General features: G+C 37.0%; 1 protein-coding gene across 7 annotated transcripts in view; it reads left to right on the forward strand.

The window, feature by feature from the left end:
* dmd (dystrophin) overlaps positions 1-19,478 on the forward strand; it is a 148,658-nt gene extending 129,180 nt beyond the window's left edge. Inside the window, exons 73-79 of one of the 7 annotated variants that reach the window (XM_052126402.1) lie at positions 937-1,002; positions 1,306-1,464; positions 5,096-5,339; positions 11,548-11,668; positions 14,783-14,875; positions 15,830-15,855; positions 17,588-19,478. In XM_052126402.1, the coding sequence (XP_051982362.1) occupies positions 937-1,002; positions 1,306-1,464; positions 5,096-5,339; positions 11,548-11,668; positions 14,783-14,875; positions 15,830-15,852 (706 nt within the window). In that variant the 3' untranslated portion in view covers positions 15,853-15,855; positions 17,588-19,478. The remainder of the gene's footprint in view (positions 1-936; positions 1,003-1,305; positions 1,465-5,095; positions 5,340-11,547; positions 11,669-14,782; positions 14,876-15,829; positions 15,856-17,587) is intronic. The other 6 variants (XM_052126398.1, XM_052126399.1, XM_052126403.1 and 3 more) reach the window with 6 other exon arrangements.
* The last annotated feature ends 6,208 nt before the right edge of the window (positions 19,479-25,686 follow it).

The following is a 25,686-nucleotide window of genomic DNA, read 5'->3' on the forward strand; positions in this document are numbered from 1 at the left end:
ACTTTGTCATCTCAAACCAGTCCGGCCATTCTCTGTTGTCCTCTCTCATCAACAAGGCATTTCCGTCCACAGAACTGCTGCTCACTGGATGTTTTTTTTTGAGGCAAAATCAAAAAGTTTAATTGTGTGCCTTGTTTGTAGAGATTGCTCGTTTTATATAGGTGTAACGGCATTTGCATGCCAAATTAACAGGTTGAAGTTCTGCAAAAATGCAAAAGCATGCTGATCATTGATCAATGAGCTGCGAAATGTTGCGAGAGAAGCCACGCTTATTCTAATATTGCGAAAGCAATGGTTTTTTTGGCGCAAATTGTAAGTGACACAGGCCTAGGCTATATCACAAATATAGCCAGCTATTTTTTGTTATTTACATTTTACATCAGGCTGCTTGTCCGGACGGACAAGTCAAATTCTCTTAAAGTGATGGACTGAGATTAAATGGGTTAATCTATTTAACCACTTGGAGTTGTTATAACAGCCAACAACTGCACAAGTTGAGCCTGATCTCATTTTTACTCCAACTAACACTTAAAATGGTTGTTGTTCTCCGTCTAGATTGCTTGTTTCTATAGTTCTTACCTTGCTTCTAATGGAGAACAGAACCAGAAAACAGTCCATCAGAATCATTATGCTGCTGCCCAGTGGTTGGTCCTGGCCTGTAGATGACTTGAATTCACAGTTGATATTATGCATGATTTTGCTTTAATTGTATGGTTGAAATTGAATTAAAACCAAAAGCCTTTTTCATGGATGATATTGGAGTATAGGTCACAAATTAGTTAGAGAACTAATATGAACATGCTTTTCATGTTCACAGTTATGAATTTGTGTGTCTGTTGCTTGCGGATTTGTGTAGTAATGCACATAATGTGTTTGCTTTAATAGTGATGCCGTATTGACATGAATGGCTGCATGAATTATATTGTGTTTTCACAGGCTAGCTGAAATGGAGATCCGGAATGGCTCGTACATGAATGAGAATGTATCGCCCAATGAAAGCATGTGAGCTTGCAACTCATTTACATTCTAATTAACATAGGATAACACAATAAATTAATCAAATAGCATGTGGATGAAACAAAAATATTACTCATTTACACCACTGTCTCAATACCTCAGAGAACACCGTGAAAAGTAGATTTATACATCTGTCTATGTGTGGTGAATGGTTGTAAAGAAATACAGTTTCATAGAAGCTTGTCCCTTGTCACCAGGGTGATTAAACCTCTTTTGATCAACTTAAAATTAGATCATTTGTATGTATGAAGGTGCAAAAACGTATCAACTTTGTTGTTATCATTGTAGGGATGATGAACATCTACTGATCCAACACTACTGCCAGAGTCTGAATCAGGGCTCTCCTCTCAGCCAGCCGCAGAGTCCCGCTCAGATCCTCATCTCAATGGAGTCTGAAGAGAAGGGAGAGCTCGAGAGTGTCCTCAATGATCTGGAGCAAGAAAACAGGTTTGATTACATTACACTCTCCTTTATCATTCAAATCATTATCATTTATCATCCTTCTATAATGTATTTGATGACAAATTTGTTTTTTGTTTTTATACATTTATTTATAGTAAATATTTGTCTGCATGTATGTGCTTGTACATACAATTATTTTAAAAAAATTCTGATATTTTTATAAAGTGAAAATATATACAGTTATATGTTAATATATTAGTCTAAAGGGACTAATCAATTTGAAATAAAAACAACTGCAAGCTATTCATTGTGCTACCATTCTGGAAGAAAAAGAGCTGAAGTAACTAGGTATGCACAGATACCACTTTTTCTCTTCCGATTACGATATTGGAAATCTCAGTATAGGCCGTTACCAATCCCGATCCGATACCAGTGTTGTTTTTTTGCATAATCAGTTTAGAATGTCTTTACATTATTATATGGAACTAATTGGATGTGCTCTTTAATGTATAAAGAAACACAAACCTCGAACTACACATTATTTCAATATAAATGTATAGCTTATTTAGAAACACTTCATTATTAACTAGTATACTGGATAATGTAGCAGCAAAATTAACAGTAATTCCAGTATGTCATCAGTAGAAAAGAAGCTTTATTTATTTATTTTTTGCTAAATGTTTTCAACTTGTATCTGGATTTAAATGATTCAGATCTCTTTTTTGTTCAATTTAGTTATAAGAAATCAACTCACTTTTCATTCACACAGTTATTTTTTGGAACCCTTCAACTTAAATATTATAATAATTTGTAAACAAATTATAATAATAATATATTATAATAGTAATATATCTCAATCGTGCACCTTTAACTTTTAAACTAACATAGAACTCTCCAGGAAGTCCTGTAAGAGTGTCTGTTTGTAGGCAAGTTCACAGTAGTTTAATTTGCATCTTATTCAAACTCTGGTAAAAACAAAAACGCACCTCCAGTGCCGTTCTAAATGCTTATTATAAGTGAACTGAACTTTTGAGCATCTACATCTGAGATGAAGTTCATGAGTAGTGCTAAAATATTGCACACAGCTGTGAAGGCTAAAAATAGCCACGTGTGTGTGTGTGTGTGTGTGTGTGTGTGAACAGCAGCGCCATTCACTTGACGCGCTGGAGCTGCGTGTGCATTTTATATAATTACTTATATTTATTCACAGCATTTTGTGATTCACAGAGCTATCGCACGTCTTCAAGTGGCTTTGAAAAATAAGCACAAGTCATACAAACTACTTTAATTGTGTTTTGATGGTTCTTTTATGTAAGTTTTGGAGCTTGACAGTAACAAACATGACTAACACACCGTATCGGATTTGAATCGGGCTCGTCAGACCGATACTCGATCTGTCTAAAAGCTTCAGTATCGGTGCATCCCTAATAGTAATGCTAAAGAACCTAATGTGTCACTTTCTATAAAAAGTAACAATGTCGTGTAATTATTACTTTATTTGGAATAACCTAATATGTTACTTTTAAGGGTAATATTCACCTACATTGTTCATGTCCTCACGTACTGCTGTTGTGAGAATGTGGGCACACAAAGCTTTAATAAAATGATCAGTAGATAAAAAAATTGAAAAATAAAAAAACTACAATATAAATCAAATTGTTTTTATGTTTTTAGTAGGGCTGTGAATCGATTAAAAATGTATTAATCACACAGTTTTCTGTAAATAATTGCAATTAATCATGGTTCATTAAAACAAAAATGTAAATATAAACATAAATATATTTACTTTATACTTTGTCTCAAAGAACATGTAAGAATCATAATTTGTTTTAATTATTTAAATATGCACATGTTTAAATGATCAGTATTTTGTGGATAGTTAATGCATTTTTCCAAATGGACATTCATTTTAGGATCAAATGGGCAGTTTCAGTTCACATAAAAGCTTTATTTCCAATGCATTATTAGACACTATACATACAAATATAACACATTAAATGCTGAAGTTTAATTTGCTAAAGCTTAAAATCTCAAAACTATTAATTTCTTTGCCACACACACTGGGTCTTTCTCGCATGGTTTCACTTTTGTCACTGGTTTAGATGACAGTGACAGATATGGCTGCTTGCCTGTATCTCTCCCACACCTGGCTCAAGCTTTCAGGAGAAGTCTCCATTTTCCTTACAGTTAATCCGCTCCAGCATTTATTATGCCTGGGACATGCATCGTGCATAATGAATAAGCATGCACTGCACCACACAATCATTTTCTGTGCTAGGATATGCCAATTATAGTCAGAAAGTGGGGGAAAACATTAGTGAGTTTTAGGAAGTGAATAAAAGGGATACTACATTTATAAAGATGTTTGAATTACACCACCTCTTGTAACACACGTTATTACTGAGATTCTTACGCCCCGTCTACCTGGATGAGTGCGGGGACAAGGGGAGGGAAACAAAAAAACTTTCGGTACTTACACGCCGTAACGGCAATGTACCAAATTAAAATACTAACATTTAAAAAGAGAGGGTTCTTCGATATTCCGTAGCTTGGTCCTCGGCCACTCCTCCACTCTCTACCGGATGACAGCCGTGCCTCCCTGGGAGGATCGGAGGCAGTCCTCCGGCCCCTGGCGAACGGAACGCCCCGCCACGTTACGGTGGATTGAAGGGGTCTCCCCGCCACTGGCAGTGGTCCTCCCGCTCTGGCCGGTCGGCCAGGAGCCACTCCCTGCTCGCGGTCAGTGGTCTCAGACCCCGCTGCATTTCAGCGACTGGTAGGGGTCTCCTCTGCCCCTGGCAGCGGCACTGACTGCTCCAGTCTGTCGGTTAGGAGTCCCTCCTCCCCTTGCGGTTTGCCGGCCGTTCCTCCGCTCTCAGGCTGCCGTCCCCCAGCGAATGGCCGTGGCTGCTCTGTTGGGGTGGATGGTAGTGGCGAGAACTCTACTAAGGCGCATCCCTCCTCCTTCCTGGGTTTTGACACCAGGGTAAAGGGATTAAAGGGAAAGGAGGAGGCGAAAAACAGCTTGATAATATATTTAATGAAGAACTGCAGCTGCCCGTAAATCTCTCTCTCTCTGTCGCACTGCCGCCTCCGGTCGGCCCTTATCTCTCTCGGAGGCTTGATTAGCCTGATTAGGGTCCAGGTGTGCAGCGACCCGACCTGACCCACACCTCCACACTGCCACACCATACCATACAGCTGATCAAGTTTTTTGTCTTACAATACTATGCCAGTATTTCTCACAATCCGTGATGCCATAACAGTACTGCTGATCTCTTAAAGGAGCCGCCCAACTTTTGTGACATAAGTGATTGGTTTATGCGATTGGCCAAATTACAAGGAAATAGGAAGTGAATATCGACCGATACTGATCGGTGGCCATTCGATTGAAGCATCCCTTATACTGTGAAAAGGTGCACAAACAAATATACATAATTAAAGAAAAGACATGTTTTAGTTTTTAGCTTATATACAGAATCATTACACACAATATGGTAACAAGCCACCTTAACTCGCCAATGACTTGCGCCCTACACGTTTACAATAAAATTGCATCAAGAACTGCTTTAGAATAAGAACATGACTACCTAGGTCAAATCAAACTGTGAGGTACTTAAAAATCCCCACCCCAGTTTCCTGCTTTGCTTTCTGAAGTTGTTGTCATTGTTTACAGAAAGCTGCAAGCGGAGTATGATCGTTTGAAAAAACAACACAACCACAAGGGCCTGTCGCCGCTGCCATCACCTCCACAGATGCTGCCGGTCTCACCCCAGAGTCCACGCGACGCAGAGCTGATCGCCGAAGCCAAACTACTGCGGCAGCACAAGGGTCGCTTAGAAGCGAGAATGCAAATCCTGGAAGATCACAACAAACAGCTTGAATCGCAACTCAAACGCCTTAGACAGTTACTGGAGCAGGTGGGTGGCGGATTTCCTGAAGAGTCTCTATTATTAATGTTTAAACTTACTGGCAGTGAATAACTTACTTCAAAAGGTGTCGGTAAAGAAACAAAGTCATGCAATTCAGTGAATTCCCAGTCTTATTGTTTCTCTGTAGATTGAGAGTACTTGTGTTTAGATGAGTATTTTAGTATCAGTGTCAGATCATTTATTCGGCTTCTTTCAAATCACAATCACATTTAAAACTGTTCAGATTCCACCTTTTGATTGTCAACTGAAACTTTAAGTGAAATAGAGAAATTCAGAGTATTATTATATTTTAATGTCAGTATTTGTAAGATTTGTCTCATTTGATAACAGTAATTATGTTAATATATAAAAATGTTTTGTATAATTGGGAGCTGGAATTTGGATTTACTTGTGTGTTACTTCTGTTGAAAGACAATTTATCTTTTATATGTACCTGTGGAATGAAGTCTTTGTTTTAAATTTAATCACTAAAAACAAAGTTTTTTTTGTTTTGAGGTTGCTGTAAATGGAATCAACTATTTTCATAGAAGTCTTAACCAAAGACTTAACTAACTTTTAACTAAAAAAAACTAAAACACGAAGCATGATATTTTACAAGTTTTGTTTTAAAATCTTGTCAATTGTACACACACATATATATATATATGTGTGTGTGTGTGTGTGTGTGAGTGTGTGTGTGTGTGTGTGTGTGTGTATATATATATGTATTAGGGCTGAAACGATTAGTCGACGTTATCGTCAACAATAACAAATTGTCTACAAAAATTTTCGTTGTTGAATATTCGTTTAATCTCATTTAACGTAACATGAAACTCTAATGATAATGAGAGAGAGGAGCACAGCAGCTTGTGCATGACTGAGGAGAGAAAGAAAACACATGTCCAGATGCACTCTAAACTTTCCAAACAGCTTCAGGTGATTGTCACAAAATATAACGGAATTATAATGGAAAAATGCAAATAAGGAAATGCAGAATCACTGTCATCATGAAATAAAGCAGAACCGGATCTGGCATTCCACTTAAGCAAAACTTGCATGTCTAAAAAGCAAACAACCTGGTATTACATCTTTACGATAATCAAACTACAAAAATGGCATTTCTCTGTGAGGTCAGTGCCACGTCTATGAGTCATGTGAAGGGGGAGAGATTGAAACTGCACCCGACTGAGGCACCCTCTGGCGCAGGGATGCCCATCCCTCGTGTGCGTTTTCTGTAGCTAGATTAATGACGTATTGAATCATAATATACTGTAGCCTATGTGTCACGTGTATATCTTATTGTGAAGTAAATCGGCGATACGCAGCTCTATTAAGATATAGTTTGTTTTTGTTAGTTAAAGATGGATCAAACTGAAAATAAAGGTGAGAGAGTGTAGTCTTATATATATATTTATTCAGATAATTAAAATGCATTACATTCTTGTGGCAGAAGAGTTAATCATTGATAAGACAATACAAAAAACGGCTTTAGAATACAATGTATTGTTTACTACCATATTATTGAACATAAGCCAATCATTGACATACAGTTCACAGCAATCCATTACACAAGTGAATTTGTCAATCAGTTCGAGATTTATTATGAGGGCTTGTTTAAGGACACTTCAATGTACACCTGCGTCAGACATGCTTGTGTAGCGTCTCGGATGCGTTGCTTAATAAACATAACATTTTTAAATATAGTTTAATACTTGGAACACATCTTGAGATCCCTTTGTTCGTATTTGCGCTCCATCAAATGTTTTGAATGCAAGAATGTAACGAATGTCTGTGTTGTGCTCTCTGGTTGTTTTCTTCACCGTATAAACTGTGCGTCGCCACACAGCTGAAATTTAAATTACTGCCCTCTGGAGTAAACTGGTGGTACTACAAGCTTGCATTTCTCAGGAATCTTCCTTATTACAATCCGGGGGCATTGTGATTTATTGCATAATTTATTTTAACGCATTATTTTTAATAAAATTAATCGCAATGAATTAGCGTGTTAAATCGACAGCCCTAATATATATATATGTGTGTGTGTGTGTGTGTGTGTGTGTGTACAATTGACAAGATTTTAAACAAAACTTCTAAAATATCATGCTTCGTGCTTTGTTTCTTTACGTTTGCTTGATCTTTATTTAAAAAAATTTGTATGCTGATTTTGTTTGTGAATATTTTATATTGTTGGTTAATCTTGGTGTTAACAGGCTTATTGACTTCCCCTGTAAGTGCATTACTGGCTTTTGTTTTTTTAACGAGTCAAAATTATATTTCAGGGTAATGGACATATTGATGCTCAATATGTTGTTGATACAGTTTATGTTGTAAGTTAAGTTGTAATATACCTGGAGCCACAAAATACATTATTAACTCCGTTACATTCAGTTACACACAATTTTGTCCTTATTACAGATTGTAGCATTCATTGAGCAGAGAAATTAGTTGTTGAGGAGAAATGCCTGATCTTCTTGACTAAGAGTGCTTTCACACTAGAGCTTTTGGTGTGGACCAGAGTCCATTTGCAACACACTGGTTCGTTTGGTTGGTGTGAAAGCGGTTTTCTGTACTTGTGTATGCACAAGATGACAACCCGAATTCACTTGAAAAGGTGCTCTGGGATCCTATGAAAACTATACGTCCTAACTCACTAGTGATGACGTATAATTTTCATATTTGCATGCTTATTATTATTACACATATTATTGTATAATGCAGTCAATCAAACTTTATTTATATTGCACCTTTTAGACAAATCAAATGCAATTGAAAGTGCTTTACAACAGTAAAATAATAACAAAAATAGAATAAGTTAAATAATAATGATTATAATAAATAAAATGAGTATAAATACTAAAACCATAAAATTATAAAATACTACTTGAAAGCCAGACTGAATAAATGGGTTTTTGGTTTACGTTTAAAAATATAAATATTTCCAGCTCCTCTCACCTCCTTTAGAAGGCTGTTCCAGCGGCATGGAGCGTAATGGCTGAAAGCAGCATCACCAAATGTTTTTGTTCTGGTTTGTGGAATAGCTAAAAGAGGAACCGAAGAATCTGAGGGGCCTTCCAGGTTCAGAAACCAAAAGCATTTCTGGAAAGTAAAAACGAATAAAACAATTTTAAAATCAATACAAAAACTAACAGGTAACCAGTGTTAAGACTTTTGAATATGTGTAATGTGTGCTCTCCTTTTGGTCTTATTCAGTTGTAGCAGATTTATTGGATTCTTCAGTAGACCAGAAAGGAGAGCATTACAATTATCTAGCCTGCTAGTTATAAAAGCGTGCATCAGAATCTCTGTGTTGCTCAGAGACAGAAATGGACTCACTTTGGTGATGTTCTTCAAATGATGAAAAGCTGCTTTTGTGACACCCCGCACATGAGCCTTGAAATTAAAATCAGAGTCAAAAATAACTCCTAGATTTCTTGCTTCTTGACTTGGGTTGAGTCCTGTTGTATTTAGTGTGGGAGTCAGTTTTCTCTCTGAGCCTTTGATCAATACTTCTGTTTATTCTGGTTGAGCTGTAAAAAAAATTGGTGACATCCAGGCCTTTATATCTAAAATACAGTCAACAAGTTAGTCAATCAGGAGATACGGCCACATAGAGCTGAGTGTCATCATCATAGCTGTGGAAAGAGATGTTGTGCGTCCTGATGACACTGTCCAGGAGTAGCATGTACAGATTAAAAAGTAACGGTCCCAAAATTGATCCTTGTGGTACCCCACAGGTAAACTCATGGTGTTTAGAGGAGTGGTCATCTATATATAGTACCAAACATTTTTAGAGAGATATGATGCAAACCAGTAAAAAACAGTTCCAAGCAGCCCAACATGCTCACTTAGTCTATCTAAAAGAATCTGGTGGTCCACAGAATCAAAGGCAGCACTCAGGTCAAGTAGCACAAGAACTGAAGGCTTGTTGTTGTCAAGATTTGTTCTGGGATCATTCACTACTTTTAACAGGGTTGTCTCCATGCTGTGATATGTTCTATAACCTGACTGAAACATTTCTAGTTTAGTGTTTGCATTTAAGAATGTACTTGCTGATTATAAACAAGCTTCTCTAAAATGTAACTTAAAAATTGGAGATTTGTAAAGAGTCTAAAATTGCAGCGTGTTAAAATATCCAGGTTTCTTTAATAGAGGTTTTACTAAAGCGGTTTTAAAATCAGTGGGGAAAACACCACACTGGAGGGAGTGATTTACTATGGTAAAGATCCTTTGGAGTGCCCTGTAAAGATTTGATGGTAAACGTAAAAATTCCTTCAGTAACTTTGGTCCATCTTAGGTCTGTGTTCATTCGTGTTTTGTTTCGAAATTGGAAGAAAGAAATAAATAAATACAAAATATATATATATATATATATATATATATATATATATATATATATATATATATATATATATATACACACACACACACACATCCGGTCAAATGTTTTGAAACTCTTACTCATTCTTTATATATATATATATATATATATATAATTTTTTTGTTTTGTTAATATTGTTTTTTAATTTTGAATAAAAACACAAATGAACACAACTTACACTGACTGTCTTTGTCTGAGTCGTTACCTAGCTACAGAGGTAATAAAATAGAAAATGAAAAAAGAAAACCTGCAGGAAGGAAAGTAAATCGAACTTGGTTTCAGACCAAGCAATCAAACCAAGGGTAAAAAGGCGTTCTTCCACAACCAATTTCTTTCTGTAATTCATTTCTGAGAGCTTGTTTGATGTCAACTTTTCGAGTTGGCTCCTTCTGCTTGAAATGAGGTGAAATTAGATACTCTGTTTGCATCATGTCTTGACCAATCAAGCGTAATGTCTCAATGCATACATCTTTTAAAAAAGCATTAGTCAGCTGGGGGTCTCTGCTAAATGGAATGTATATCAGATTTGTTCTTAAAGGGAATGGCTTTACATGTTTTTGTGAACCCTTTGAACTAAATTCTCACAAGACATTGGCACATAGTGCTGCTTTTTCCAATGACCGCCATAGCCGAAGTCAGAAGAACTAGACAAAATACAGATAAATTAGCTCTCCCTTTGACTTTCTTCAAAGCAAATGACTTGTTGACTTTACATTTCTGATGTTGGGTTTATTTGGTTTCTTGCCATCTTACCATGAATATATTTTTCTTTGTATTTACAATAAAGACTTTGCTTGCTACAATTGCACATGTATACTGCTTATGATTGAATTAAAATATATATTTTTATCTCTGTTATTAGATAGTTTTATTATAATAAACATGTTTCTATTTTAACTCATACACATGTGTTTCTCTTGTCAAAAATCTTTGGACGACAGCCTAAATCATGTGATCCATCATTTCAACATGTTAAAACATGCTCTAGGTCTTACTGCATTTATGATGATATTTCAAAAGAGGGCAGTCTGGTCTTGTGTTATAAATTGTTAATGTTGGATTTAATGGTGGTTTTAAACAGCCTTGTTAAAGCACATGCGTATAATGAGGTTTAAGTAAATTTTAATATTTTTGCGGTGACAAACCATTTCATCATGACATTTGAATTATTTTTAGAAACTGTTCTATTATTTTATAATTATTATTGCATTCATATATACAATATATGGATATGAATTATTATATTATAAATAATTATTCATGGGTTTTAAATATTAATTATATATACTTATTTAAAAAAAACCATGAATAATTATTTTAACAATTAATAATTAAAGATTTTTTTATATTAACTTTTGAGATGTGTACTTTTCAATATCATAACAGGTATCCGACATTTAAAATTTTTACATGTGGGAAGTTTATAATATATTTGTAAATTGTAAAAAATGGGGTCTAACCAATGGGAAAATGTGTTGGTAAACCAGTGTGCAATTTCCTAAAAATGATATGTATAACTTTGCGTTCAATCTTAGTTTTCACATTAATTAGGGTTTTATGAATTTGTGTACATGGCACAGGAAGTGATTGCGTTGTGACATGTGGATCCCTCTTCCAATTTCCAGTTTCTTTGGAGGAAATCTCTGATAACCTTTTAACCACCAATGGATACTTAGAGAGGTTAAACTTTTTTGTGAGGGTTTTATAAAGAAAAATATATAAAAGTAACAAGATCTGAATAAATAGGAAAATATAAATGTTTTCAAACAGTACCCAGTACTGATTTGTGCATCTAGTCCCCTGCCTAATCTATATGGTTCCTTTCTACCTATGTCCTAGCCACAGACTGAGTCCAAGGTGAATGGCTCTACCCTGTCCTCACCCTCCACTGCCTCCCCGAGATCTGACACCAGCCTGGCCTCACTGCGTGTGGCCGCAAGCCAAACCACAGACACAATGGGTAGGCCTAAATGTCCCTAACAACTTCAGTTTAACCATAACCCTTTATCCATTAAACCAGATTAAACGTTGTCTGAAATTTCAGTTAATGTAAATAACTAATCAGTCAAATAATTACTAACAACTTAATTATTTCATTATGACAGACTCTTAAATCATGGCTTATTTGAATACACTGTATTTCCATCACCAAGGAACTGCTGAAATAATATATTTATAAATCATTTATACTTTGTTTTCAAAATCAATTTTTAAATCCTGTACATTTTCCACGATTCAATTGGTAGAGCTTGGCGCTGGCAATGCTAATGTCATGGGTTCGATTCCCAGGGAACACACATACTGATTTGTGAATAGGCTACTTTGAATGCGCACTGTAAGTCACTTTAAATATAATCATCTGCATAAATGTAAATTAATTAAAGCTGCTTTAGACATTTTTTAGGGTATGAATAGAAACGAATAGAAATGGTCTTTCATCATTTTGGTCTTTGAATTATGTGTTTTTAAAAAAGTAAACAAATGAATTAATACAACTCCCTCTATCTGATACTGAAGGTATTAATGTATTCATTCATTAACTTTGAATTTTACAGGTTAACTTATGCTCAAGATGACTATTTTCTTTCTCTTTTATATAACTATACGTGTGTAGCTTAAATTTTAAGACTTGGCTTGAAGCCCAGGCTGGTTTCAGTAGAGGTTTTTCAGAATAGATAAAACAAGAAATAAAAGAAATGCAAGAGAGACAGCATCATTTTTGTTTTTCTTCACTATTAAAAAAAACCCCTAATGTGAAACTTATTGGAATCCATCAAGATGGGGTGTCATTTATTCAAAAGATAAAACTCCAGTCTTGTTTTGACATTGTAAAATGACTCTAAAGTTGAAATCTTCACTGTGTTGATATTAATTGATGTTAATATATTTCACATTTCTCCTTAAACCCTCCAAAAATTCACTTCCATTGTAAGTGCCTTAATGTAACCCAGATTTGAACTTTTTTAAAGGGGTAATGAAGTGCTTTATTTTTTAAAAATAATTTATCATCTTCCCTGATGTCCAGTGATAATCTTATCTTTTTTGTATATAAAATTATGTAAATATTTTTTGCAACAAAACATCTGAAATGCTCTGTTTTGGCCTAAGCACCTCCTTAAAACTTCAATGTAATTGCCCACTGTTATGATTGGCTAACAGCATGCAGCCCCTCAAATTCAGCAATCTCAATTGGAAGAGAATTAACCTCGATATTATAAAACAAAATTGCTGGATTTACACATAACACACATCCAACACGTTGCATCTGAATATATGAAACTATTCATCTCAAGCTCAACTGTTAACACTCAGCACCATAAACAATCAAACAGTCATGACATTGGAAATATTCATAAATTAAATTGATTTTTTAAGTGTCTTTACTGCCCCATCCTTCAATAACAGTTTGAGTCTAAAAAAGCTTGAATCGTATTTTTACTGTTCACAAGCAATCCGTGTTGACGAGCCGAAAAAAAACAAACACATCATAGTCCAAAGAATTGTGAAATTACACACACACACACACACACACATACTGAAGGCACACTGAGGCGCACATTGCCAGAAACACACCTAAACGGTCAAAGACATCCATTGTTAAAGATGTCCTATGTTGCGGGGGTGTGGGTAGCTCAGCGAGTATTGACGCTGATTACCATCCCTGGAGTCATGGGTTCGAATCCAGCGTGTGCTGAGTGACTCCAGCCAGGTCTCTTAAGCAACCAAATTGGCCAGTTGCTAGGGTGGGTAGTCACATGGGGTAACCTCCTCATGGTCACGATTAGTGGTTCTTGCTCTCAATGGGATGTGTGGTAAGTTGTGTGTGGATCGCGGAGAGTAGCATGAGCCTCCACATGCTGTGAGTCTTTGCAGTGTCATGCACAGCAAACCACGTGATAAGATGCATGGATTGACTGTCTCAGATGCGGAGGCAACTGAGTCTTGTCCTCCGCCACCCAGATTGAGGTGAGTAACCGCGCCACCACAAGGACCAACTAAGTAGTGAGAATTGGGCATTCCAAATTGGGAGAAAAGAGGATAAAAAAAAAAAAGATGTCCTGTGTTTACATACACAAACAATTAAAAATAGCGCAGATGGGCGAAAGCAAACATCAGCTGAATGAGAGAATTGCTTCTCCCTTTCAGAGTTGTAACTTGGCACTGCATATTTTAAAAGTGGCGAGATACATGGCAGTGGTCAAAGAGTCTGTGTAGTTCATGTTTATATATAAACATATATAATTTATATAAAAAATAATCCAGATAGGTCCCCTTTGATGTTACACAATGCCTGCCATCTTTACTTGAACTTTGTGCCAGTGGGCAGGGTTATTGGTACGATGACGCATGTTGTGGGATGTGTAAATACAAATTAGCAATGTTTTGTGACATCACGAACAGATTTCAGAACGAGATGTTTCGACAGGGTGGCAAATATAAATGCTCTTTTTAGACTGAGGAGGACGTTTTGAGTTCTGACATGTACAGTATGATTTATAGTACAGTTACCTCTTATATGTCTAAACAGTGTTTCCCATTAATTATCTACACTGTAGTGGGCCGCCACAGTTTCATAATGATCAGAAAATATTTTTACACTGGATCGAACAGAATGCTGGTGTCTCGAAATGCAATTTTAAAAGTTAAACTCCTTTAAACTTTACACAGCGACTTGAAAATGTAAGGTAGCAAGAAACATGGTAAATAGTAGAAGAGGTCTGTGTAGCGCATGTTTAAATAATAAAAAAAACATATTGATGCAGAAACATGTTCTGTGTGAACAGCCCCTTTTATGAAAATTATAATATATTCTTAAATTTCTTTCTTAAAGATTTTCCAATGTGCTTTTTCGTTTTACTATTTTACTCTTCCCAGAGTTCTGCTTGAATTGCAAAATTGACTTTCACTGAGCTGAATGCTGCTGTTTCTAAGTCCACTTGAAACTGCTCTACGTCACCTTCAGAAGTATCTCCTCTGCCAATAATAAAGGCAGTAAATATTCTCTTTGCTTGACTGGAACAGGGACCGATTTTCTGGTTCTTAGCTGTAATGGAGTGTTTTCTGTGTGTTTCAGGTGATGATGAACTGTCCAGTCCCTCACAGGATGCAAGCACTGGACTAGAGGATGTGATCGAGCAACTCAGTTATTCCTTCCCTCACAGCCAAGGTGAGAATACATGTATTTGGGCTACATTATAATTAGCTTAAAGAAGGGATACATTGGCATTAGTTTGAAATGTAACAATGGTAAAACTGAAAGATTTTATGTTTTTTTTTTTTTTAAAGGGACAGTTTACCCAAAAATGAAAATTCTATCATAATTTACTCACACTCATGCTGTTCCAAACCTGCATGACTTTCTTCCATGGAATACAAAAGCAAATGTTTGGCAGAATGAGTCATCATTCACTTTCATTGCATTTGTAAAACTTGGCAAGAGTAGCTTGTAATTATTTGAATGAAGAATTCTATGGTTTACCTATATCTGGAAGTTTCAAACTTTGATTATAGACGTTGCAGTATATGTGTATATATATATATATATATGTATATACACATTAATAATGAAAGTTTCTCTGATCCCTCTGCATACTTCTACCCTTTGCATGACTAAGTCACTAAATGACCCTTTGTGTCTTATGTGTCTATTTTTCCTATTGATGATGATTATGGAACATCATTTCATATTTTAAAATATGAAAATACAGTGATAAGAGAAAACATGAATCTATAGCTAGTTATTTGATGTACATTTCTTATTCAGGGAACTTCTCTGCAGAGTGTCTGTCTGTTTAACAGTGACTCTTAACAGGATGTAATGCAAGCAAGCATAGAATTGCAAGGACGTAACAACAAAAAATATATTTACCCTTATATAATACTTTTTAACCAGGACCAATATTTTAAAAACAATAGAAATCCTTGGTATGTTTAAAGTTAATATCAATTGCACTAAATGCTTAATCAGTTTTTAGTAACTTTAAGAACATATGCAACCTGTCTTGTTGAGTTCATAAAGCTTGCTTGTAATACACACCATGTTTAGATTCAGTCTTTACTGGCTGTCTCCTACTTCAACTTTATTGATTTTTCTTATTTCCTGTTTTCCTCTGTGTCTAAGGAAGCGGACGGCTAAACCCATGAAAGGTTAGTATTGTTACTAACTCTTTACAGTCTCTTCTGTTCTTACTTATCCTCTATTCTCTGGTTTACTTCCAGTTGCTCTAATCTGCGTAGTTTCACAGATTTGTTTATCTCAAATGGCTTTTGCCAAATCTTAAATATTGCTATTTTACAGTAACGAGTATTACAGTAACTATCGAAAACCACCTCATTATATAAACCTGTTTTAAGTGTTTACATGCAAATCAATTTACCATTAATACAAGAAATGTGAGTTGTTGAAATGATCTGCTTTTTTTTAGTCTTGATTTCAAAACATACAAAATATATACACACTGCTCAAGCTTACAGAATGCAATGAGAGCATTTACATGCACACCTTAAAAGGGGTAACTCGAAAAATCTAGGTAATGTTTTTACATGAACCAACAAGGTAAATGTAAACACTCATTATCTCAAAACTTGTAAGAGGTCCATTTTCATATTTTTCAGAAACTCACTTGCTTAAAATACTTTTGTGTTTCAGAGGGCCCACAGTCATGAAAAACTTTAAAATTATAATTTCTCTGGAGATTGAATGGATGTCAAATTGTAGTACATTACATTACATACAGCAGAAAGATGATTATTGTGAGAAAGCTGTTTAAGACATGAAACCAGTGTCCACTTTGTATGCACTGTTTAATCCGTGTTCTTTTTACCCCATATCCATGTCGCTCTGTAAATTTCCCCTCTTATATCATACTCTGGGGTTCCCCCGGCGCATTTGAGCATATCACAGCACATGCAATCTATGTGTTTACATGGCCACATAAGCCGTGTTATCCGATGTGACAAGGAGGAGGGTGTGCGGCGCTGAATCAACTGATTAGCGGGAGAGCGAGATAAGGTGCAGCCGGAGATGCCGGTTCAAGAGAGAAGAACGCAGCCGCATTGCATTTGTGTCTGTTTATGTTAAAGTTAATTTATATCATTAAAGTTTATGTTTACTGTTCAGCCAGTTACCGCCGCCTCCTTGCCCGTCCTTATACTTTAGTTCAGTTCAAGGACGGGCAAGGAGGAGGCAGGAACCGGCAAAACAGTCAACATAACATTTAACGATAAAACTCAACTTTAAACAAACATAAACACAGACACACATGCAAAACGGCCGCATGCGTCTCTCTCTCGAATCTGCGTCTCCAGCTGCCCCTTTTCTCGCTCTCCCACTGATCAGCTTATTCAGCACCGGCCATGCTCCATCACGGCCCAGCCGCGCCCACCTTCTCATTACATCTGACAGAAATCAAGGTGTGTTAAATAGCTTTCTATTAATCCCGTTTCAGAATTTCGCTTTCTGCAAAAAAACTCCAGAATAAGCCGTTTTGTTAAGTGCAAGTTAACAAATTTAAGTCTTACAAAATTAAAGATATGTATGGAATAATAGATATTGAGGCCTCAGCTAAGTCAATTGTTGTCGACACCATGAACAAGCATGAAACTATGCTGTAGAGTAGAGAGAGCTGTAGTTCCAACCACCTCAACTTGTGATGCTGTTTGCTTATGTTCCACCAACATTTGTTGGAACTACACCTTCGGGAAACACCAAATCATTGAATTATGTTGGTTGACTATGGAACTAGGGACTAAAGTTGGCTAATGATGCTTTTGGGAAACGCACACCTGAACGGCCCCTTAGAATGTATTATGTTGTGTATTCAAATAATTTCCATCAGATCTCATTAAATAGTTCATGTTTTTTTCCCTTTTCCTTCAGGTCCAAATATGGGAAGTCTTTTTCACATGGTTGATAACATTGGACATGCCATGGAGTCCTTGGTTAGTGTAATAACAGAGGAGCAGGATTTAGACTGAAGATGTCTTCTCGCTGCATGCTTTTGTTGTGTCAACAACTAGACAGGATATGTTTACAATTGGGAAATCAATAAAAATCTATTTTTCTGAAGGATCACGGTTCCACAATGTAGATTTGATCTTATTAGTTTCAGAAGTTTCTTACAGCAAGTCTAGAATGGTTTATTATGAAAAAGGTTTTTAAACTTCTATGCAATTGTACAAAAATAGAGAGGTGTGTGATAACATGTAACATTGCGTGCCATGTCTTTGTACAGAGTGGAGCGCATTTTAAAAGTGTTTTATCTAAATGAGTGACTGCATATATGAAAGGGTGCTTTATCAACTAATTTTGTTTGTAACAAAATAACAAATGCATATTAAAAGGCAAGTCCGTCATCTGTATGCGGAAGTGTGTGTATGAAATGTGTCTGTGTGTAACGTAACCTGTCTCAATCAACTAGAGCAATCATTATGCTCAGAAAACAAGCATTTCATGTCAGTTATCATTTTATTTTTTATTATTAATAGTAAGTCAACATTTAAAAAAATGTACGCCATTAACTTCATTAATAAATATTCCTAGTCATATTGTCAGCAATACATTGGTGCACATTATTCCAAAGAAATAAAATGTCTGCCTCCATAATCCTTCATCAAAATGTAATAACTTGCTCCACCTCTGAAACCACTTTCCTTTTCGGCTTGAGTTTGCTTAAGGATCAACCAATGACACTCTGGTTTGGACTGTCTACATTTCACCATAAAATCTAATCAAGTCCCGATGCATAAAATCCTTGCTAAAAGATGCAAAAAGTTCCATCCTACAAATCCTATTTCTCATTAAATATCCTGTTGCACGCAGTATAATGGGTTGCGAATGTCATTTCATGTTGACTTTAAAATCAGCTAGAAGTTTTTAAACTGTCTACCTCAAAGAAGCCCTGCTCTATCCATGTTTATTAGTGGAGCAATATGTATCATTGTTATATTTATATCTTAATGACTCCATGTTGGTTACATTTCCAGCTGTGAGAGATGAAAATCATATTGTCTGTAATCCCACACCAGAGATGAAATCAATTCCTAGCCTTTGAACCCCTATTAGCATACAAGTGTTTTTAAGTATTGAATCTCAGCCTTATAGCAACATGAATGCAATTTGTAAGTAAGGAGATCCCAATGAAATTAATAATTACTTCAGTAATAATTATTATCTTGTAATATTGGAATGTAAATAAAAGGTCAAAAGTGGAAAAAGTATATTAAAAGTGCCATTGAACAACTAATCACATCTTTATATCTTTAAGTTATTTATTACCATTGATATCAAAAATGTGCAAACTGATAACAGTTTACAAAATGCCACCTGAGACGAAAATATTCCACTTTGTTACATTTGAGATTGTTTCAGTGTGTATGACATGTTTGTCTCATTATTTGACCTTTTTGCTTTTTTGTGAACAAATATATAGAAATAAATGATCATGATGTATGTGTATACGCAATTTACGACAAAAGAGTTTTGCACCTTGGGGATGAGCATGTCCAGATTACTACATATTTATATCTAAAATGTGCTTTTTGATTCTAACACTTGTTCTGAAATCATACATTTTATTTGTAATTGCAAAAGTAATATTTTACCATGAAAGGAAATATAATTGTGGTTGTCTTAACTTGCCGTTGCATTAGCTGATAAAAATGGAAACACATAGTGCCATCTTTTTGTCTTGTTTCATTGTGGATTCATTTTGCTTCAGTGCAGGAAAATGACTGCATTATAATCAAACATATTCAGCAATATCTGTTCTGAAAATATATTGGAGAAATATTTGGACTAACAATATTTTGTCTTATTCAAGCACAGTTTCGCACAGATAAATGCATTAAAATCAATTATAGACATAATATTGACATTTAATGAATAATAATGGTTTAAAATTAGCTTTTCAATCACTTTATTAACACATCATGTACAGGGTTTGAAAATTACTTTTTGGCCCACTAGTCACTGTGGCTAGTTATTTCCAAGGTCCATTCAACATTTTCACTAGGCAAAATCCCCTGCATTGCAAAAAGTAATAAAGGTAACTGGACACTGTAACTGCATGCATTTGTTTGGACATTATTTTAACAAGAATGGTATTAGTTTAGCAGGACATATCCCTGATTTACGTCACCTTTAGATTATCAGTGTCACAGACAGTTAGAACAGGGGGAAATCTGTCAATAATCATAATTCTTGGAAGTTTTAATCACTTCATTCTAAATTGATGGCCAACTTGCCTATGAAAGTTTACAATTATCCTACCTTTGTGTAACAGTGGCATTTGTAATGATAAATACATAACCACAGGTAATCTAGGATTGCTTCTCATTTCTGTAGTTAGGTTAATGTAGATAATATTTCTTTTTTAAATAATAAGATTATTTGTTATTTAAAAAAAAAAAACTAATAGCCTAAACACATTTAGAAACCTTTAACTACAACTTTTACAGTTCTAATATAAAAGCGTCCAGTAGCCTATTAGCAGCTACACAGCTGTAAAGTTGGATACGTTTTGATAACTGTAGATAATTATGTTTATTTTAATGCAAGTCAGAACCTGAAGTGTTTGTTGTACCGAGATTATATACTTACTGCAGCTACAGGGGAGGTCCATACAGCAGGATGCTTGTGTATTACAGGACTCCGGCTATGAAACTGTCATGCTGCTGTTTTTCGTATAAAATAAAATAATTTTGTGGGAGATGACTGTGTAGTAAGCTCAATCTAGCTTTATAATTGTTAGTTTACATGCATACTATCCATATCTAAATGCTTTAACCTACATGAAATATTTTAGTGTTGACGGAACAACTGATCCTGTTGATAGATTTAATTTATTGTTCTTGTGTAGGAAATAACGATGTCTTAGCAGCCACACAATAAACTGTAGGCCTACCATACAAAAATAACTAAATGCAATACAAATAAACATAATTATTTGGACATACATTATAAACTTTGTACACAAAGTTTAATGTTCTCTGTAAAGCAACTATAAAATAGTATGTATTATTAAAAGCACTAGCTGTACAAATAAATGTAACTGATACTGAATTAATGTCCACACTGTTTTCCAAATCACCCTATTCTCCTCAAGGGAAGACAAGCACAATCCTCAAAGGCACTTAAAAGAAAGTGAATTGCAGGTAGGAAAAATGCAGGGCAGAGGAGAAGTTCATTTCAAACCTGCTAAAACATCTCACTGTACATGTCTCATCTAATAATTGTAATCTTCCACTGTAGAATGTATCCATTTAGCATCACAGCATGAAAACAGTTGAAAACATCATCACTAATCATACAGTTCAGGAAAAACACTGTTCCCTTAGGACTTAAGTCCACTTGACATTGCGTTTACTAACGCATATGGGGAGTGCCTTCATACACAACATATTTGAAACCTCTCTACAATAACACCAATATTCTAATATTGGCAATGGTGTTTGAGACCTACCTGTTTTGGCGCGAAACTGACCGTTCATTTCGGAGCAAACTGTCTGTTATAAAACAGGTGCACATACACCATTTCCTCAGAATTTCTTCCTTCAAGACAGCGATTACCTCTTGTCTCGAAGCCCTCTTCCTTCGCCGTCGATACACACCAGTTAGCGGACGGAATCTTCACAGCAGCGCCCTCGTTGTGAGGGACGATTCAGCCTCTCGCGCCCTCTCACCCACCTCTTCTGTGATACCCGAGGGTTCACACAAGGGGGCACAGCGGGGCCGCGAGGTCAAGCAGGACGAACTTGGTCGATTTCGTGCCGGCACACGCCCCACGAGCCCCTCAATCTCCACAAAGCGTATATTTCCCCATACGCTATGTGTGCTAAAAACAATTGAACATGGCTATACGATCCAATTTGCTTGCCGGCCACCCCGTTTCAAAGGATTCCACGGTTTCGTCCGAAGACACGCCAGTGTTACAAGCCGAATACACAGACTAATTGTGAAAAGCGCGATAGAGATTGTGCCAAATTGTCAAGCACAAAAAGGGTTTTACAGCCATTATTGTCTTGTCCCAAAGATAGAAGGTGGACTTCGGCCAATCCTGGATCTGAGACATTTAAATCGTGCACTTATAAAGCACCCATTCTAAATGATTACTCAGAAACGGATTCTATCGCATGTTTGCCCACACGATTGGTTGCGTCGATAGATGTGAAGGATGTGTGCTTCCATATCCAAATTGTACAACACCACAGGATGTTTTTGAGATTCGCGTTCGAGGGAATAGCGAATCAATTCAAAGTCCTGCCCTTTGGACTGTCTCTCGCTCCTAGCACATTTACGAAGTGCATTGATGCAGTTAAAGCCCCTCTGAGACTGAGCGGTGTATGCATCTTGAACTACCTCGATGACTGGCTGTTACTAGCAAAATCAGAGGCTCTGTTATGCCAACACAGAGACTTAATGCTTCAGCATCTAAACAGCTTGGGCCTCAATGTAAACTGGGTGAAGAGCATGGTCCTTTTTGGGAGTCCGCCTCGACTCCTCGAGCGGGCGCATGCACCTCACGAGCGAGCGCGTTCAGGCCATTCTACAGTGTCTTTCTCAGTTCAAACTGGGGAGAACACTTCCTCTGAAGCTGTTTCAGAAAGCATTGGGATCTATGGTGGCGACATAAGCCGTCATCCCATTCAGGTCTCTTACACATGAAACCATTTCAGTGCTGGCTGAAGCGCCATGTGCCACAATATACTTGGCTATATGCATCACTATATCCCGCCGCTGTATAGCTGCATTGGTACCATGGACAGCTCCTGCATTTTTCCAAGGGCACCCAACTTTCAGCACATGGACAGGTCCGAGGAGGGTGTGGCATATCAACCGCCTAGAACTATCGGCTGTAGTTCTAGCCTTGAAGGCTTTTCAATCAGAAATAGCGAACTGTCATGCCCTGGTTCGCTCCGACAACATGACAATTGTGGCATATATAAACCGCCACTGTTGAGACTGACCTCCTCCTATGGAGCAAGCATCATCTCCTCTCTCTGAGAGAGCGACATATGTCCCAGGCCACCTGAATTACGGCGCAGACCTACTGTCACACCAAGGGGTGATACCAGGTAATTAGACACTTCATCCTCAAATGGTGTTGAGGATTTGGGAAATATTCTGCAAAGCAGAAATCGACCTATTTGCCTCAGTGGAGAATGCCCACTGTCCCCTTTGGTATTTGAAGTCCCATGACCCATTGAGAACGGAAGTAATGGCACACAAATGGATGGCGAAACGCAAATATGCGTTTTCTCCGGTATGCCTGATCCACTGTCATATGCAAAGTCCGGGAGGACAAGGAAATGGTTCTATTAGTTGCGCCGAAATGGCTCAACCAGTCATGGTTTTCGGAAATGATAGAGATGCTGTACAGCCCACTATGGAAAATACCGCTGAGGAGGGATCTCCTCTCTCAGGTGCACGACACAATCTGGCATCCCCAGCTCCAGCTGTGGAACCTGCATGTGTGGCCACTGAATGGGGTGCACTACACATGCCAGAACTGACGTGTTCAATTCTAAACACCATTTTACAAGCCAGAGCACTGTCCACAAGACGACTCTATATACTAAAATGGAAGGTTTTCACGGACTGGTGTCTCTCACATAGTAAGAACCCAGTAAACTGCCCCATACATGAAATTCTAATATTTCTTCAACAGCGATTAGACGCAGGACTCAAAGTCAATGCTCAAAGTGTACAGTATGTAGCAACTATATCTGCGTATCACGCGCATGAAGCCGGCGCAAGCATGATTTAATCATAACGTCCCTAAAAGGAGCAAGACGATTAAACCCGCCTCGGCCAGCTACAGTCCCGATTTGGGACTTAACTTTAGTCTTAAAAGCTCTCGCAGGGCCCCCCTTTGAGCCTTTGGACTCTGTTGATTTGCACATGCTTTCCATTAAGACCACACTACTGATGGCTCTGGCCTCAGTAAAACGGGTCGGTGACCTACATGCATTATCAGTTGGCAATTCATGTCTGGAATTTGGCCCCGGTCTTTCAAGAGCCACTGTCAAACCCAGGAAAGGCTATGTACCCAAGGTCCTGACCACACCCTTCAAATGCAATGGGGGTGAGAGACGAGCATCTCGTGTTAGTGTGCGCATCAGCCGGCGGAACTTTAAATCTCTCCCGGTCTCGACTCCTGCTCAGATTGGGTCTCTTCCGCGACTTGTTGAAGCGGCTCTGACCGCACCGAGAATGACAGTTTTGAAGTTTGTGTTTATTTACATGGCACGCTCCTGTATTATATGAACTTTAATTAAGGATAAAATAAAGATATATAGCCACACTGTGATTTGTGTTTCTATCAGACACTCGATCTGCCGACAATGGGGGTGAGAGACGAGCATCTCGTGATAGAGTGCGCATCAGCCGGCGGAACTTTTAATCTCTCCCGGTCTAGACTCCCGCTCAGATTGGGTCACTTCCGCAACTGGTTGAAGCAGCTCTGACCGCAAAGAGAAAGACAGTTTTGGAGTTTTTGCTTATTTACATGTCACGCTCCCATATTATATCAACTTTAATTATTAATGAAATAAAGACATATCGCCAAGCTGTGATCTGTGTTTCAGTGTTATTGTTTCTGACCACCAGTTCAGTGTCGGTCTGCTCGGCATCCATCTTCACTTGATTTCCACATTGAACACCGGAAACTTACATGACCATACATGCCACTCCCTAAACTGAGACTTACTGGTCATCTTTTTAATACCGGTGTAGATAATGGGCAAACAGCTCTCAGAGAGAATGGGCAGTCACGTCCACACGTGTACTTACTTATTTAATACAAGCGCAGCATTTGCCGTCATATAATTGCACAGGCTGACATCGCGATTGCGGTATGATTAATCGTGCAGCACTACTGCCTACCTATATCTGTGGTCACGAGCCACTACTTGTGCCACTGCCTAATTTCACCTGCATTTGGTGGGTTGGTGGAAGTTAATTTCAAACCCTGATTATGAATAATATTCTATTATATTTAGGGCACCAAACTAGATTGCGCCACCTTAAAGCACTGGGCACCCCCTGGTAGTCAAGGGCCCCTAGGCACTGGCCCCATTGGCCCAGTCGGTAATCCGTCCCTGGTGAACTGAATGTAAATGAAGTGGCGCAAAGTACAATTTGCTATTTTCCTGAGAAATATGTCATTGCGTGTTTGGAGAGTCCACCAGCAGGTGGTAATACATTTAAAATTATGTCCCTTCAATTGCTGTTGAAGCCATTTGTTGAAACCAATGTTGGTAAAACATTATGAGATTTGTGTTAAAATTTCTAGAGGTCAAGTTTTATTTTTTTCAATTATTATTTTTATTGTTATATTTATACACTGGTGGACAAAAGTTTGGTATAATGTATCGATTTTGCTCTTATGGAAATAAATATTTACTTTTATTCACCAAAGTGGCATTCAACTGATCACAATGTATGGTCAGGACATTAATAACATGAAAAATTACTATTATAATTTGAAAAAAATTACTTCAAAGAGTTCTCATCAAAAAATCCTCCACATGCAGCAATTGCAGCTTTGCAGATCCTTTGAGTTCTAGCTGTCAGTTTATCCAGATACTCAGGTGACATTTCACCCCACACTTCCTCAGGGTTGGGAGGGTTACTTTTCTAATATATTCCATTACAGAATTCATGCTGTAAAATGTAATTTGTAATGTATTCCGTTAGATTACTCGAGGTCAGAAATGTATTCTAAATACTTTGGATTGCTTCTTCAGCACTGGCAGATTTTTTTTATAAAAACTCTACCAATACAGTAAGACAAAATAAACATGTTAAAAATACATTCTCTGAAAAAAAAAAAGAAATATCTTATGCAGTTTTGTTTCTAAAACAAGATCAACCTAATTGATCTAGTTTTAAGGATTTTTTAAATATTTTTACAGGAATAAAATACAACAATTATCATCAAGAATATGATATTTTGCCCATGAAAGGTCTTACTAGAA

The sequence above is a fragment of the Xyrauchen texanus genome, chromosome 5 (assembly GCF_025860055.1).
Source record: "Xyrauchen texanus isolate HMW12.3.18 chromosome 5, RBS_HiC_50CHRs, whole genome shotgun sequence".
In the NCBI taxonomy this organism is placed as follows: Eukaryota; Metazoa; Chordata; class Actinopteri; order Cypriniformes; family Catostomidae; genus Xyrauchen; species Xyrauchen texanus.